Raw genomic sequence first — 17093 nt, forward strand, 5'->3', positions numbered from 1 at the left:
AGCTAGAAATGTCTTGTTCCGTTGTATTAAAATAAAATGTGCTAATTTCTCTTTTTAAGAACAATACTAAAGGTTCATGGACAGGACATGTCAGATGCTAAATAACAGCATACACCCAGAATTATTCTCCATTATTTCTCATTGGGGAGCCAGCAGACGGTTGAGTCACAAATTTTGCCATTGCATTTTTGTCATTTGCAAGTTTTTCATTTCATTGTTGCTAAAAGTATGTTTTATATTAAGATATGTTTTAGTATTCAATTCTATCTGCTACCTACCTATATATTTATAACTTTTTTTTTTTATAATGTGTGTCAATATTTTTCTCTTAACAGGTTACAGCCAGCAGCAAACACAATGCCGCATACAGAAGTGCACAACTGACTTTGTGTCTCTAACGTCACATCTGAATTCAGGGAGTGATGGCTTTGACTCTGAGTTCTGTAAAGCCTTGCGGGCCTATGATGGCTGCACACAGAGGACTTCAAAAGCTTGTCGTGGAAACTTAGTCTACCATTCTGCGGTGCTGGGAATTAGTGATCTTATGACTCAAAGGAACTGCTCGAAGGATGGTCCTACATCTTCTACAAACCCAGAACTTTCAAATGACCATTGTAACTTCCACAGCAAAGTGACAGCCAGAGAACCAGGGGCTGGAGAAAAACCTCAGCCCAATTACCTCTTTTGTGGCTTGTTTGGAGATCCACATCTCAGAACTTTTAAAGATCATTTTCAGACGTGCAAGGTGGAAGGAGCTTGGCCTCTCATAGACAACAACTATTTGTCTGTGCAAGTGACCAACGTGCCTGTAGTCCCTGGATCCAGCGCTACAGCCACTAACAAGGTAACTAAATAACAAGCCGTGACTTGCTTTAACTTTGTGGGAGGTGAGGCATGTCTGAAATCAATGGTTGGACTTTGTTATACATGCGGGTTTTCTTTTACATCTAATAATGTTTACTGGATATATTAATAGCCATTAAATGAAGCGTCCGTGATCTGTGGTTCAAGTTGCCATTGTGTAGGCTTGTTTCATAAAAATGCACTTGGGGAGTCTCAGATACTTGAGGGGCCAATATACAATTTTTTTTTTCCATTTTTCTCACTCTTACGCAATGAATTTCACAGCACTTTATAGACTTTATCACAGTCCCCATTAGGGCTCACAATGTAAATTCTCTAGCGGTATGTCTTTGGATGATGGTTAAAAAAATGTAGTACCTCGAAGAAACCCAGGCAAACACGGCGAGAGCATACAAACTCCTTGCAGACGTTGTCCTTTCTGGGATTTGAACCCAGGACTCCAGCTCTTCAAAGCAACAGTGCTGACCACCAAGCCAAAATGCAAGTGAGACAATCCCAAAAAAAAACTTTACATACCTCCGCATTGTAAAAGGCTACTGAACTTTGTGCCAGTAGAAAGTCTATAGACCTATGAACCTTACACACTCGTCGCTCTGTTCATGCTGTTGTAGTGTACACAGGACTGCATTTTTAAGTTCATAATATGTTTCACCAAAATGAATTTTCATCAGAAGCAGATTTTGCCTTGATAGTGTTTTAGAACATCTGGATCGGAGAACACTTAGTGGTTTACATACGTAAGTATCTTTAGTTCTTTCAAAGCATAGCTAGGCATGCATGGCTTGCTCTTCATCTGTGGTTGGGTATTGTTGGGGGGATCACAGGGGTCATTTATGAACCATTTCACTACAGATGTGTTAAAATACTGTGGACATTAAGGGGGCCAGTTTTCATGCACAGACTACTTGTCCCATATATGGGTGGCTCGGTAGCCATTTTCAATGCCTGTCGTAGAATGATGATCTACATCCAGCAGAACTAGAGTTGATCGCTACTCTATAGTCTTTAAAAAATATGTACGGTATGTTTTATGTTGAAACATTGCGGCGTTTCGGAGAAAACGTTCTTTGAATCTAGACCCTCAATGAGGTGACTGAGATGACTGGTCACTGGGGTGGGTCCCTGCCAGCTTCTGCGGGACTAACTGGTGTCTCCTATGTGGGATTAGGAAGAGACCAGTCAATCAAGCGCAGCCATGTAGTAGAGTTCGGCGTGCACACCTGTAGGAGATGAGGTGCGAATGGAACGGAAATCTCACGTAATGATGATCCACTGCATACTCCCTTCATGCAAACGTGACATTTTATTGAAGTTGTGCAGAGAACAATCAACGGTTCGGGGGGCTCTCCTTGTAATTGTGACTTTTTGTGATATTTCGGTTTTCTAAAAAATTTTTCCCAAACTGTTGCTTCTGGATAGCACTGTGTCCCCAGAGAAAATGTTTAGAGTGCTATACAGTGCCTAACTTATAAGGTCTCCCATTCATGGAACCCGTAGTTTAGGAGCATGAATTATCTGAAAAGTTCCCTTTAAAGTCTGTATCAGTATACTACCTTCTTGGTTATCCCCTGATTCAGATAAACCCTGAGAAATATTTCACTGTTCTCTAAGCCATTGCAGAATTATGCCATTAGACAGAACAGCTATAAATTCATATAGAAATGTTCTTTTATTAATTTCAGCAGAATGTCATCTTTCTACTACATGCATTACGTCTTAAATTTGTGAACAGCAAGCTCCATAGAAATAGAAAGCTGTAGTGCTCCTGGTAAAGCTGGGACAGATGGGGCCCTGCCGGCGGTGCACACATTGTGCCAGGATGTATAAAACTGTGCATTTTACTGAGGTTCTTAAAAATTGGTAGCAGCAGAAGAGAGAAGAGCCTGTAAATGACTGCTCTCCTGTGAGCACCGCCGTGCAGCGGGGGAAGAACAGCTGCAAGGAACAGCCATTAATGAATAACCTGCTCTGTTATAGTGTCTTGTAGTATGTGCTCCTGTATATTGGTTACTAGGAAGGAGCTTTGTCACATGTAACCTCATTAGCCGTAGAAACCTTGGTGTCATGGATATGAATTCCTGACATAGAGCCCTGTGCAAGCGTGTGTCCTTAGTATGTGCTATGTAAGCTACCAGAGGGTTTTTTTTCCCAACCGGTTCATATGGATTCTTTAATTTAACATCTGTCTGTGCCTCTGTTTGGAATTGGAGAAGTAAGGGAGTAGAGAATAGACCTTATGGAGCTGCACGCTGTGGCACATTTACACCAGTAGTTTTTAGGCCATTACGAGCACTGTTAGTACAACCAGTCAGTGCTTAATTGAAGGCCTGTAGACACAACCTATATTGGGGGATTTTCCCCAAATCACAAGTTATTCCCTATCCTTATGATAAGGGATAACTTACTAATCGCTAGGAAGCCAAAAGATGGGACTTCCGAAAGATCCCGAAAACGTTTCAAGTCTAAAGAAGGAGTGCATGAACTTCCTGTGCTCCATTCATTGTCTATGGGACTTCCGCAGAAATCTGAATCGAGTGCTATCGGATTCTCTGTTCTCAGGATTGCTGTCACTCTGGTGGATCGTGGACCCACTGCGCCATGGGCCAGGCTTTCCCTGGAGGGACCTTACTAAGCAGCTACCTGGTTTTCACTGGAGCCTCTGATGGTGAGGTCAGGCTTGAGCTACAGGTAGCCTCCAGTTACCACTCCAGGGCAGTGTCCGATACTGTAGCAGCTAGGGTCAGGGAAGCTGGTTCGGATTCAGAGTCCCAAGCAGGATAGGATACTTGTTCAGCTAGCCTGACTTCTGGATTATAAGGACAGTATAGGTTTGGATTACTAGACAAGTTACAGGGAAACAGGACAGGTTGCAGGAATTGGGACCTGACGACGGCCTTAGCAGCTTAAATACTAACTAAACTCTGAAGTTTCTCAGGCACCTCCCTCTTGGGGAAGGTGCTTTAAATACTTAGAAGTAGGGAGTGCACGCACTCTAGTAGAGCTACGCGATGTGCACAGGTCCTTGGACACAGAGGTACGGTAGGAGCCGGGGCAGCTGGTCAGCTGCGGCAGTTTGTATGTCAGCATCCCTGCCAGATGGAGGGCAAGGGCGCTGACGTTACAATTGCTGTGGGTCTCAGATGTCGGAACTCTAGGAATTGGCAAGTTATCCTATAGATAGGGGTTTACTTGTAATTTTGTGAAAGCCCCTTAATTGGTGATCATTAAGTTTACATATGGTTCTTATAATGTCGGCATCTCCCGAATAACTATCGGGCCATATACAGTTGTGGCCAAAAGTATTGACACCCCTGCAAAACAGAAGTTTCCCCCACATATGGGGTATCGGCATGCTCAGGAGACATTCACAAAATATTTTGCTGTCCATTTTCTCGTTACTCTTGTGAAAATAAAAAATCTGAGTCTGAAGTAAAATTTTTCTGAAAAAAGTTAAATGTTAATTTTTCCTTTCCACATTGCTTCAGTTCCTGTGAAGCACCTGAAGGGTTAATAAACTTCTTGAATGTGGTTTTAACGCCTTGAGGGGGTGCTGTTTTTAGAATGGTGTCACTTTTGGGTATTTTCTGTCATATAAGGCTCTCAAAGCCACTTAAAATATGATGTGATCCTTAAAAAAGTGGTTTTGTAGAGTTTGTTGGAAAAATGAGAAATCTCTGGTCAACTGTTAACCCAGTAGACTTGTGGGAAATGTTGTTTATTAAATATTTTGTGTGACATACAGTTGTGGCCAAAAGTATTGACACCCCTGCTATTCTGTCAGATAATACTCAGTTTCTTCCTGAAAATGATTGCAAACACAAATTCTTTGGTATTATTATCTTCATTTAATTTGTCTTAAATGAAAAAGCACAAAAAGAATTGTCCTAAAGCCAAATTGGATATAATTGCACACCAAACATAAAAAAGAGGGTGGACAAAAGTATTGGCATTGTTCGAAAAATCATGTGATGCTTCTCTAATTTGTGTAATTAACAGCACCTGTAACTTACCTGTGGCACCTAACAACAGGTGTTGGCAATAATTAAATCACACTTGCAGCCAGTTGACATGGATTAAAGTTGACTCAACCTCTGTCCTGTGTCCTTGTGTGTACCACATTGAGCATGGAGAAAAGAAAGAAGACCAAAGAACTGTCTGAGGACTTGAGAAACCTAATTGTGAGGAAGCATGAGCAATCTCAAGGCTACAAGTCCATCTCCAAAGACCTGAATGTTCCTGTGTCTACCGTGCGCAGTGTCATCAAGAAGTTTAAAGCCCATGGCACTGTGGCTAACCTCCCTAGATGTGGATGGAAAAGAAAAATTGACAAGAGATTTCAACGCAAGATTGTGCGGATGTTGGATAAAGAACCTCGACTAACATCCAAACAAGTTCAAGCTGCCCTGCAGTCCGAGGGTACAACAGTGTCAACCCGTACCATCCGTCGGCGTCTGAATGAAAAGGGACTGTATGGTAGGAGACCCAGGAAGACCCCACTTCTTACCCTGAGACATAAAAAGCCAGGCTGGAGTTTGCCAAAACTTACCTGAAAAAGCCTAAAACATTTTGGAAGAATGTTCTCTGGTCAGATTAGACAAAAGTAGAGCTTTTTCGTGCAAAGGCATCAACATAGAGTTTACAGGAGAAAAAAAGGCATTCAAAGAAAAGAACACGGTCCCTACAGTCAAACATGGTGGAGGTTCCCTGATGTTTTGGGGTTGCTTTGCTGCCTCTGGCACTGGACTGCTTGACCGTGTGCATGGCATTATGAAGTCTGAAGACTACCAACAAATTTTGCAGCATAATGTAGGGCCCAGTGTGAGAAAGCTGGGTCTCCCTCAGAGGTCATGGGTCTTCCAGCAGGACAATGACCCAAAACATACTTCAAAAAGGACTAGAAAATGGTTTGAGAGAAAGCACTGGAGACTTCTAAGGTGGCCAGCAATGAGTCCAGACCTGAATTCCATAGAACATCTGTGGAGAGATCTAAAAATGGCAGTTTGGAGAAGGCACCCTTCTAATATCAGGGACCTGGAGCAGTTTGCCAAAGAAGAATGGTCTAAAATTCCAGCAGAGCATTGTAAGAAACTCATTGATGGTTACCGGAAGCGGTTGGTCGCAGTTATTTTGGCTAAAGGTTGTGCATCCAAGTATTAGGCTGAGGGTGCCAATACTTTTGTCTGGCCCGTTTTTGGAGTTTTGTGTGAAATGATCAATGTTTTGCTTTTTGCTTCATTCTCTTTTGTGTTTTTTCATTTAAAACAAATTAAATGAAGATAATAATACCAAAGAATTTTGTGTTTGCAGTCATTTTCAGGAAGAAACTGAGTATTATCTGACAGAATTGCAGGGGTGTCAATACTTTTGGCCACAACTGTAAAGTATCCGATCAGCTGGTAAACAAGCGTTTGATGGTTCTTCAGCAGATTGCTGCCATTCTTGTGCCGGACGGTGGTCTGAGCGAGAATATTTACAGCCCATGCAATGCGATGGTTGTGACGGGGGTGATAAGAAATGAAGGTTTGGGGATGTACAATTTTTAAAAGTCTGTATTTCAGCGGTCCTACGGATAAGAAACCTAAGAGACACCTTCACCGAATGCAGCCTTAGTGCTGCTGAAGGTGGCTCTTTTACGTAAAAAGGCCCTGGGGGGGGGGGTTGACAGGTTCCTTTTAAAGATTTTCTATTGTAGACTGCAGATTATTTTGTTCTCCAAGAGATAAGACGCCACCAGCACAGTCTGACACTGTCAGAGTGAGCGCTCATGTGCATCGCAGAGTCGGGTGACAGCTATCTATAGTTTAAAGGGGCTTCATAGATATTAAAGAAACACTAGAAAAGACCCACCTACTATATATGCACAAAACTTTATTAAACATACTGCATATATTAAAAAAGGTGAGACGACATTGAGCTGAGGCGCCACTTAGTTTAGGGTGCCAAGCTTCGCGGTAAGATAGTGAAACCGTGAGACCTTAATTAGAGCTCCCTTTTTAATATACAGTGGGGAAAAAAGTATTCTCCCCCTGTGTCAACCGCCTCAGAACCGTGAATCATATCTCTCTTTCGTCTGTGCACCGCCTCCTGTGTTACTGTTACATTTGCGACGTCTGCGCTCTGCCAGCATTTCTCGGGCATGCGCCGTGCGCGCTGGCCGGGAACTTACATCAGGTGATGATGTAATGTTCTCGCGCCTGCATGGAGCGGAGGCCCCAGATCCCGCCCCGCAGTGTGTTATGATGTATTCACACTGCGGGGCTGGGAATCTGGCACGTGCGCAGTGAGGATCTCTGTACCTGTTCCCATCTCCCTCCTCCTCTTTCCTCCACCGTAATACGTCGGCACTTGGCAGCGTCTAGTGAGCTGAGGTATTATGGTACTCTGAGGCAGTTGACACAGGGAGAGAGAACATACCTCCAGGACACAACAGAGGTATGGCGGGCAATTTTTAAAAGTCTACAGCGGTCCTAAGGATAAAAAAACCTAAGAGCCACCTTCACAGAATGCAGCCTTAGTGCTGCTGAAGATGGCTCTTTTACTTAAAAAGGCCCGGGGGGGGGGGGGTGGTGACAGGTTCCCTTTAACTTTCACGTAATGATAAAGTTTAAGGCTCACGTAAACTATTGCATTGGAGGGATCATGTGGTACAGTCTCCTCACTTGCACCAACGTGACGTGGGGACACGTAAGGTCAGCTTGGCACAGTTTTACACAGACTGTACCAAGCTGACTCCCCTATCCACATGGGCCCAGGGAGGCACAGGGAGTGCGAGAATGTGGCATCACACTCACTCAGAACCCTGACAGGCTGAGAGGCCCCTTTCACTAGCACCTTTTAAACAGCTCACTGCCAACCCGATGGGACTGCCACCGGTTCCTCGTTAGATATAAGCCCTGACCATTAACGCGATTATATTGGGCCAGAAACCAGCCCTTGTAGTATGGAAAGTTAAACTGAGAAATGGACGTGTGTATTTGTGGATCAAGATAAAAAGCTGAAGGTTAAATTTATATATTTGTCTTAAGGGCACATTATACAATACACTATATACACCATGGTTATACATATACAATGGTAGGATATGCAAATACAATAGTGGTATCACAAAATTTATATTATCAGATGGATCATGTCAATTACCGGGTTGATTTTCAACCATGTATGCGCTGGTCCGCAGGGGGCATGAGATGCCAGCTGGCTCCAATGTCCTTTCATAGCACGTTACTGGACGTCATTCCCCTTTCAAAGTTTACATCATGAATAACAGAGAGGGAGACCAACATGGCATTACACTATCCTTTATCCCCTTTGGGTTACACCCCTCCTGCCCTCTGGGCTGATCCCAAATCCGCTTTCCTTGCCTCTAGCAGCTAAAAACTCCAAAACCTAAGAAAAGTCATAACTTTTTAATGGACGCTTCTAGGGAAAAGTTTTGCTATCTGGTTCCAATTAACTATTCTACGTATCTCCCTTCCCTGAGGCGTTAGAACGGATCGAGACCCTGGGAGGCGTTTGGTCCGTTCCAGAGATCTCGAAAATGTACACGATGTATGGCAAGTATGTAAGGCATAGCATCTCCATATGTTTTTTTATATTTTTTTTTAGAATTTTCTTTGTCAGCTTCAGTCTGACTCTATATTGCAAGCAAGCCTTTGTCCTGCTCTGAGAAGGCCAGAGGTGTGAGGTCTGTCACTCACAGCCTTTTGAGGCTTGACTCCCTGCTGAGTTAGGTGTTCTTACACAGCTGCAGGCTTAAGGGGGGTTTTATAATCTCATGCCATATAGGATACAAATGATTGACCTGAAATTATATCTCCCATATTCGTCACATCTGGTTTATGGACATTTTTTAAACATTTTGAGGAGTAATTCTCTTTTTCTGTACATTGAACTTTTTAGCATTTGTACTTGGTATGCTATCAATTTTCAGATTACTGGGATGTCCTTTTATGGCCGAGATGGAGCTACAGGTTCACTATCTGTTATAGAAGATCCTGGAACAGATTTCGGAATAGATCAGGCACCTCTTTTGTTTTTGGTCTGTTTCCCAATGGTTAGATCACCACAAAGCATTTTATTGTTTGGAATGTAAGGATTCATCATTAAACCCCTTTAGCATAGAATCCATACTGTTACATATAAACCAACCTCACTTAGCAGTATGCTGTCACACCATGACGCTTAAAATTTGTGTGTCAATCTTGGCGGCACAGTGGTCATTTGTATGTGGTGTACTTTGGTTTTCTAAGTCCGGGATCAGTCTGTAAAATAATTTAATTAACGTCTTCTGATGAAAGCCAATCTCTCTGGTGGAAAGTCCGAAATGTAATTAGAATATTGTAATCTATTGATCTCTTGTCTGAACATATTTTATAGTCATTTTGCAATTAAACATATTATCTAACATCACCTTCATGCAGTGTACGAGGTAAAACAAAATGCCTTTCATTACTTATTGGATGAAAAACAAAATGGTTAAGAACAAGAGCTGAATGCTGTGTGCTCCAGCAGCAATGAGGCCAGATGCTGAGGTTGGTGAAGTAAGATTAAAGTGAATCTGTCAGTAGGATCACCCCTCACAGCCGTCTATATGGGCATATAGATCAAAGGAAGTTGAATAAAGTGATACTTTGATATCTGCAATCTGATGTTTTATTCCAGCAACATTTAGGTTTTTTTTACTATGTAAGCGAGGTGTTAATGACTATGGGCCTGACACAGATCTTTATGAGAATCTGCCTTCAGTGTTTATTTTAAATGAAAGGAGACATTACCAGTGTGAGACATGTAATGACTGACTGCACTTCTGATCTACATGTTTCACACTGGCAGCACCCACATTCATTTAAAGTAATCTCTGGAGGCAGATTCTCAGGGAGATCTATGCCTGGCCCGTAGATCTTAACAGATCATTTACATATTACAACGGACATGACTTTCTGGGGAATAAGACATCAAATGACCGTTATCAAGATAACAATTTACTCAGCTTTCTATGATCTTCATACCCTTATACACGGCTTATGAGGATTGATCCTACTGACAGATGCTCTTTAATATCTAGCTTGGTTATCACATGTATGGGAAAATAAGACAAGAGCATGGTCTGTTAGATATCCTAGGGTAACCCTCTTACAACTGTGTACTAGCTGTAATGCAGGGGCCTTGTATGGGCGTACAGCCAATCCCTTGAGGTCATTACTAAGGACCCACATGGATTTGGCATTTTATTCTTTGGCATCTTTGTGACATATCACATTGTTTTCTAGAATGCAAATTCTCTCTCTCAAAAAATGATCTTCCCTAGGAGAGGTGTGCACTGAGTTAGGCTCTTCCATCTGTGAGAAGGCCAATTTACATGTATTATTATTAATAAGATGGTGTGCTCAGCTGGTCTCTTTAAGGAGAACGCGTATTTCCCTCCATATAATGTCATGACCACTGCACTGGAAAGTAGACTCTGCACTTCATTGCTTAGGGGAAATCTCTCAGAAACAGGCTGTCTGTTAATGAATTTACTAGTCGTGATGCAGTGTTTTTTGGTCAGACTGTGATGTATTTGGTATCTACCTCTCTGAGTTAGAACTTATAAGATAGTTTTCATTAATCCTCGAATTAGGCTAATTTCCTTACGTTTTCCTATGGATCTTTGCCCCATACTCAGTTGTTCTTTTTAAAGGGTCTGTCAGGGACTTTTAACATTCATGGTCTATCCTTAGGATAGGTCATCAATGTCTGATTGGTGGAGGTGTGATACACGGCAGCCCCGACAATCAACTGTTTCCAGTTGACTGAAAAGTGGCCGCGGCCAGGTACTGCACATCCGTTACCTATTCAAATCAATAGGGAATGTGCAGTACCCGGCAGTGGCCACTATTTCGTCGATGGAGCTGTAACTGAGCACCCCCGCCGATCAGACATTGATGACCTATCCTAAGGGTAGGCAATCAATGTTAAAGTCTTAAGCAACCCCATTAAAGATAATCCATACTTTCCCCAGGTGTTCTCCTCTAGAAGCAATGCTGATTGTATGAGCAATAAGTCAATGACTGTAAAAATGTGTCACTGCTTATCGCATCACCCCTACTCTGGAACTCTCTACCACAACATATCAGACTCTCACCTACCATCGAAACCTTCAAAAAGAGCCTGAAGACCCACCTCTTCCGACAAGCCTATAACCTGCAGTAACCACCGATCGACCAAACCGCTGCACGACCAGCTCTACCCTCGCCTACTGTATTATCACCCATCCCTTGAAGATTGTGAGCCCTCGCGGGCAGGGTCCTCTCTCCTCCTGTACCAGTTATGACTTGTATTGTTTAAGATTATTGTACTTGTTTTTATGTATACCCCCCTCACATGTAAAGCGCCATGGAATAAATGGCGCTATAACAATAAATAATAATAATAATAATAATAATCCTTCCATATGTAGGTAATGTGTAAGTCATTTTACGAGACTAGAGTTTTGAATGAAAATGAAGAAAAGTCTTAGTGGTTTCTGCAGTTGAGCGAGATGATGTCATTATTTAGCATTTCTCCCAATAAGCTTTGGCAGTAAGCATTGACTTAAATATTGTTCTGCTCTATCAGTCTCTGCTGAAAAACTATAGGGAAATACAAGCGTTCATACTTTTCGTCTTTTGGTGTGCAAATTGCCTCTTCAGAGAGAAAGAGGACTTTTACTCTACAGCGCCACCTATTGGTAGTAGCGATCCTACAAGTCACAATCAACCCTTTAACAAGTCTTGTAATATGACTTGGGATAACAGCCAAATCAGAGGCTCAATTTGCAGGCATGGTGTTTCAAGCTATTGGCTCTCGTCAGTGCAAAGTATGAGATCTGATTTGGCTAGGTGAGAGGCTCTGATTTGGCTGTTATCCTAAGTCATATTACAAGACTCGTTAAAGGGTTGATTGGGACTTGTAGGATTGCTACTACCAATAGGTGGCGCTGTAGAGCAAAAGTCCTCTTTCTTTCTGAAGAGGCAATTTGCATATTATTTTCCCAGAGGAGCATTGCACGGCGAATAAGCCTCCTTACCTTGACAAGCCCGAGCTGGCATGTCACTCTCCACAAGGAGAAACCTTACCACTTAGTCATCTTTCGGTGGTCATGTACTGAAGGGCTTGAGACGTCTCTTCTTACGTCACTTGTTTTTCCTCTAATGATATGTATGTCGCTGTGTGACAAATGTAAGGTGTATGATGTTATTCAGTGCCATACCTGCTCATACAGTACATTTACAAGAGATTGTATTTTGCCTCCACAGAAACTAGTGTTTCCTGTTTTATCAATTGTTTTGAATGGCTTTACATAAAATAGCAAGAAAGCCTCTTGTTAACAGGTTAGCGCTGCAGATTGTATAAATTCTTCTGTTTCTGGCATAAGAAGTACATTTTATCTAATGAAATTATAATATAAGCTTGCAGTATGCCAGTAGTACTTTCTTAATCCAAGAGCTAGCCTGGTGCTGACGCCATGTTTTTCCTAGGGTCTACCTGTAGATTAAAGGAGAAAGGTCACATATAAGGTTAGAATCCAAGTAGAATGGAAGGAGTAGCACAGTAGTTACGTCAGTTATTTCCCATGTATTAGGAAGAGGAATATTAATACATCTGTATCAAGCAGTCACCAAGCCAGCATCTGAGCCAACCTGGACATAAAGTGCTGAATAATTAAAGAGGTTGTCCACCACTGTAGCATTGATGACCTATCCTTCTGTTAGGTCATTAATGTCCGATTCAGTGTTTTTGGTGTTCAGAAATGCTAACTTGCGGAGCTGCTCCATCTTCTGGTAGTGGCCTCTGCCGGGTTCTACACATCCACATGCTATTGATTTGAAAAGGAGATGGATGTGCAGTTCCCAGCCACGACCACTATCAGAAGACTGAGCATCTCCGCAGTTGAGCATTTGCGGCCGCCGACACCGATAACAGCTTATCGGCGGGGGTCCTGGGTGTCATATCCCAACTGATCAGGATAGGTCATCAATCATAAAGTAGTGGACAACGTCTTTAAACATTGAAGAGAGAGTGGTGTGAAGTGGTATCTGCAACCATGTCATATTGTTTACTGGCCATGAATCTTTAATCTTTATTTTTTTTATATATATATATATATATATATATATATAATATATATTACAACTATGGTTGTAGTGAAAAACAAATTGAGGTGGCATAGTTCTCCTTAAAGACTTGGCATTTCAACTCGCACTTAAAACTGGAAATGTTAAAGTCTGCCAAGTCCAGACATTTCAGTGGAGTGTATGGTGGGCCATTCAACTAAGGATCATTTTGTTCTTCTGCAGATAAGACTGTGCCAGAGGCATCACCTCTTACCATTGAAACCCATAAACTCCCAACTAAACCAACAGTTCATGTTTATGGGGACTTCTGAGTAGATAACTGTTAGCCATTGGCTTTCCAAAGTGCAGGGGCATATGTAGGAGCCAGTCCAATGGTATGGACAGTGTTTCCTACAGAATGGGGGCTGCAGATGTAATAAGGGAAGAGAAGTATCAGTGGCGGCTGGTTGGAAAAGGAAACGGCATAAGTAGATTGAGATCGGTAGATGTAACCCATTGTGGGGGGGAGAATTGTCCCTAAAATAGATGCTTGCTTTGTTTTTTTTAATTTCAAGAAGTTTTGTGCTCAGTTTTTTAATCTATAGCGTTAATTAAAAGCGCCATTATACTTTTTCATTAGCAGACGTGTCCTTTCTGTAAATAACCTAGTGCTATTTGCAAACCCAGAGGACGCCATACAAATCATTTTATGGTAACCAAGATTTAATAGCAATTAAACTCTCATCAAACCAAATGGCTTATATAAACCACATGACACAGTTTGAGGCTCATTTGCAAATTATATTGGCTCTAAATGGCAAGTGAAATTCTGTTCCCAGGTTCCCGGCACATGTACACTGTTAAGAATTTATAGCTTATACACAGAAGTTTTAATTGAGCACCCTAAAGAATTCATTTACCAGATGGACGTGAGATACCGACTGTTTCCGACAGCGGCTTCGCCGTGCTATCCAGGCCATTTTGCTGATTTCGGTTTGAAAACACACTATGCACATATATAATTCTGGAAGGAGTGATTGCATTACATGGCATGCTAATGGTAACATATGAACAGATGTCTTGCTTTAATGATTCTAATTGAAGAAAATGAGCTTTTCTAATCATCCTGGGCTGCAGCAGTTCTTTTACTTTACAGCTGGCTTCCTTAACCCCCTTGTGATGTGTAAGTAATTATAGAAAAAAGACATTCATTGGAACTTGTTGATCACTTATCCAGTATGGTAATTGTGGCCAGATGGAGAAGACATTTCCTGATATTTAATGACTGGGCCAGCATGTCTACAACTTTGTCAGAGGCTCTGCGGATTCTGGCTTTCACGGAAGGATGAGACTTGTGATGTTCCAAGCTGTATGCATGTCTGTCGCGATAAGGGAAAACTGATTCCTAGGTGTCATTCAACGTGGCTGTACTTCCTGTTGTAATTTTTACAAAACAGAAAAATGGCACAGACCCGTGACACTGATAGCTCCAGCTTTCTAGATTGTGCATGGGATGCACCATTATACTTCCAGAATCCACCCCATAGAATATTCTGGAGCTGCATAGTTTGTTCTTATAGGAATCAGTCTGCAAGTTAAATTGGAAGCAAGCAAAAGTTTAGTAAGACCCCAGAGATCACAATTGCAGGAAGTAATGAAGCTACGTGTACATCACTAGAAGAGAATCGGTCGGTAAAATCCTCCTTGCTGAGTCGTTTACATGGGCATGCAGGTCACAGAAAGTTGAACAAAGTGATATTTTGATATCCTCAATCCAAATTCTTACTTCAGAGAAATCCATGTTTTTCATAAGAAATACGTATTTCATAAGAAATTTCTTGGTTCATAAAAAATTAACCCAATGAGCTGTTAAGAACTATGAGCCGGGAGCAATTCTGTATGAGAATCTGCCTCTAGAGTTTATTTTAAATGAAACGGGCATTACCAGTGTGAGACATGTAATGACTAACAGTCTGTTCTGATCATCACACACAGCTCTGCATTGAGATCAGAGATAACACAGTACAGCAGAAGTGAACTTTTGTCTCATTACAAGTATTTGCAGCACCACTTGTCTTCTCAGTGCTGGCAGATCTGCTGCAGAGCTGTGCCTGATGATGATAACAACAGTACAGCAGAGTTGAACCATGTCTCATTACAAACACAGTTTGTCTTCTTGCAGTGCTGTCAGATCTGCTGTACTGCCCCTCCCCCACATTGGCTGTCTGTGAGATGCAAGCTGAAGCACTGTGAGAGGACAGCTGCAAGTTAACTTTTTTTGTAATGTAAAGTTCATCTCATAGTCGCACACAGCGCCGCAGTGAGATCAGAACTGAGTCAGTCATTACATGTCTCACACTGGTATTTATTACAGAGCGTCAGTCATTACATGTCTCACACTGGTATTTATTACAGAGTGTCAGTCATTACATGTTTCAAACGCATCCTCTTTCATTAAAATAATCTCTGGAGCCAGATTCTCATGCAGATTAGGTTCCGGCCCATAGATCTTAACAGCTCATTTTCATAACAGATTTCTCTGGAATAGGACATCACATTGCAAATATCAAGATATTGTTTTATTCAGCTTCCTATAATCTGCATTCCCATATAGATAGCCTACTGACAAATTTGTTTAAGAGAATTAGTCTCAAACGTTTATCTAGTAATAACAGGATAAAATATGAATGTAAGATTTCTCGTTGATGAGACCTCCAACACAACTCAGGAACAGTCATGCATAGAGTGCTAGTGAGCATTTTTGGCGATCAGTCCTATGGATAGTGAATGGAGCAGGGTTGCATTCCCACGGGGGACTCTAGGAGTGGCGACGATCAGTAAACGGGTTCCTGCTGTCGAACCCTGAACAATCAGAGTTATCACATATCATTTGGATAGGTGATATGTTGTTTATGGAATAACCGCTTTTTCCAAGAAATATTTTCTAAAAGGATATATGCACAAAAAAACACCTTTACAAAAAATAAGCTTCTGCTCATTTACATGCGACAATACAAAACCACCTGTTGAAAATTATTGCAATCTCTCAATATACATCTCGCCCTCACAAATAATCACCCAAGACTGCCACCACTAAGGTTTGGTTCCAGAGCTAGCTTTCTTACAATGAGCGTTCAGTTTCTCCCTCACTTCCCTCCACAGAATGAACTCGGCACAAAGATTTGTTTAAGAATCCAAGAGAGACCTTATTAAATATACTGTAGTTTAATTTGACAAAAACAGTCACAATGGTAAATGAATAAAAAAATGAATACCGTAAAAGGGTTCAAACAAGTTTCCTAAACTAAAAGGAAATAAACCAGAAACCCTAACACTCAGGCCTCGTATATACCGTAGTATTCAGTCCCTGGAGAAAGCAGGAACCAGGACAAATCTTCAGTCCAGTTTACCCCCCAGAGATAACTAGCATCCAAATTCTTTCACACATTTTAAAACCAGGTCTTTTGAGTTCTCTTTCCCCCATCTTGTGATGTCCCTGACATGGCCTGGGTCTGATAATTGCATTTTGTAATTCTTGTTATTGATGCTGTCCTCACCAGCCCTGAGTTGTGATGTGTAGCTTCAAAGAAATGCAATTGCCAGGCCCAGAGGGAAAACAACATAGTCTAGCCAGGAAACTTGTTAAATAAACCCCGTTATACTTAAATAATATAGCATTTTCCATAACATGGGGTATCATGGGATGTCCTGTGAGAATTGCCCTATTATGATTACTTCAGCTCTTGTGATTGTCACAATTTTTCTCTCTATACTGAAATATTGAGGATCTGCACAAATCCGGTTAATGCCATAAAGTCACCACAATTCACAGATTTACAGCAAAATTGATAACAAGATAATCTGGTTACATGCAGTCATCACCTTATGATCTTGCAGTCATCCGCTTATGATCTAGCTGCATACTGGCATGAAGTGCTCAGTGGCAAGCATGGCAGCCTTGCAGCGCTGGAGTCCTGGGTTCAAATCCCACCAAGGACAACATCTGCAAGGAGTTTGTGTGTTCTCCGATTTCCTCCCACACTCCAAAGACATACTTATAGGGAATCTAGATTGTGAGCCACAATGGGGATAGTGATGATGTCTGTAAAGCGCTGTGTCATTAATGGCGCTATATAAGTGTGTAACATAAATAAA

General features: G+C 41.7%; 1 protein-coding gene across 6 annotated transcripts in view; it reads left to right on the plus strand.

Annotated features, from left to right (window-relative positions):
- Nucleotides 1-17093, plus strand: part of RGMB (repulsive guidance molecule BMP co-receptor b) — a 76530-nt gene that overhangs the window by 45080 nt on the left and 14357 nt on the right. For all 6 annotated transcript variants that reach the window (XM_073544228.1, XM_073544136.1, XM_073544306.1 and 3 more), the window contains one exon: nucleotides 336-844. In XM_073544228.1, coding sequence (XP_073400329.1) covers nucleotides 336-844 — 509 coding nt within the window. The remainder of the gene's footprint in view (nucleotides 1-335; nucleotides 845-17093) is intronic.

This window comes from Dendrobates tinctorius, unplaced genomic scaffold (assembly GCF_039654945.1).
Source record: "Dendrobates tinctorius isolate UK_male_01 unplaced genomic scaffold, ASM3965494v1 ptg000003l, whole genome shotgun sequence".
In the NCBI taxonomy this organism is placed as follows: Eukaryota; Metazoa; Chordata; class Amphibia; order Anura; family Dendrobatidae; genus Dendrobates; species Dendrobates tinctorius.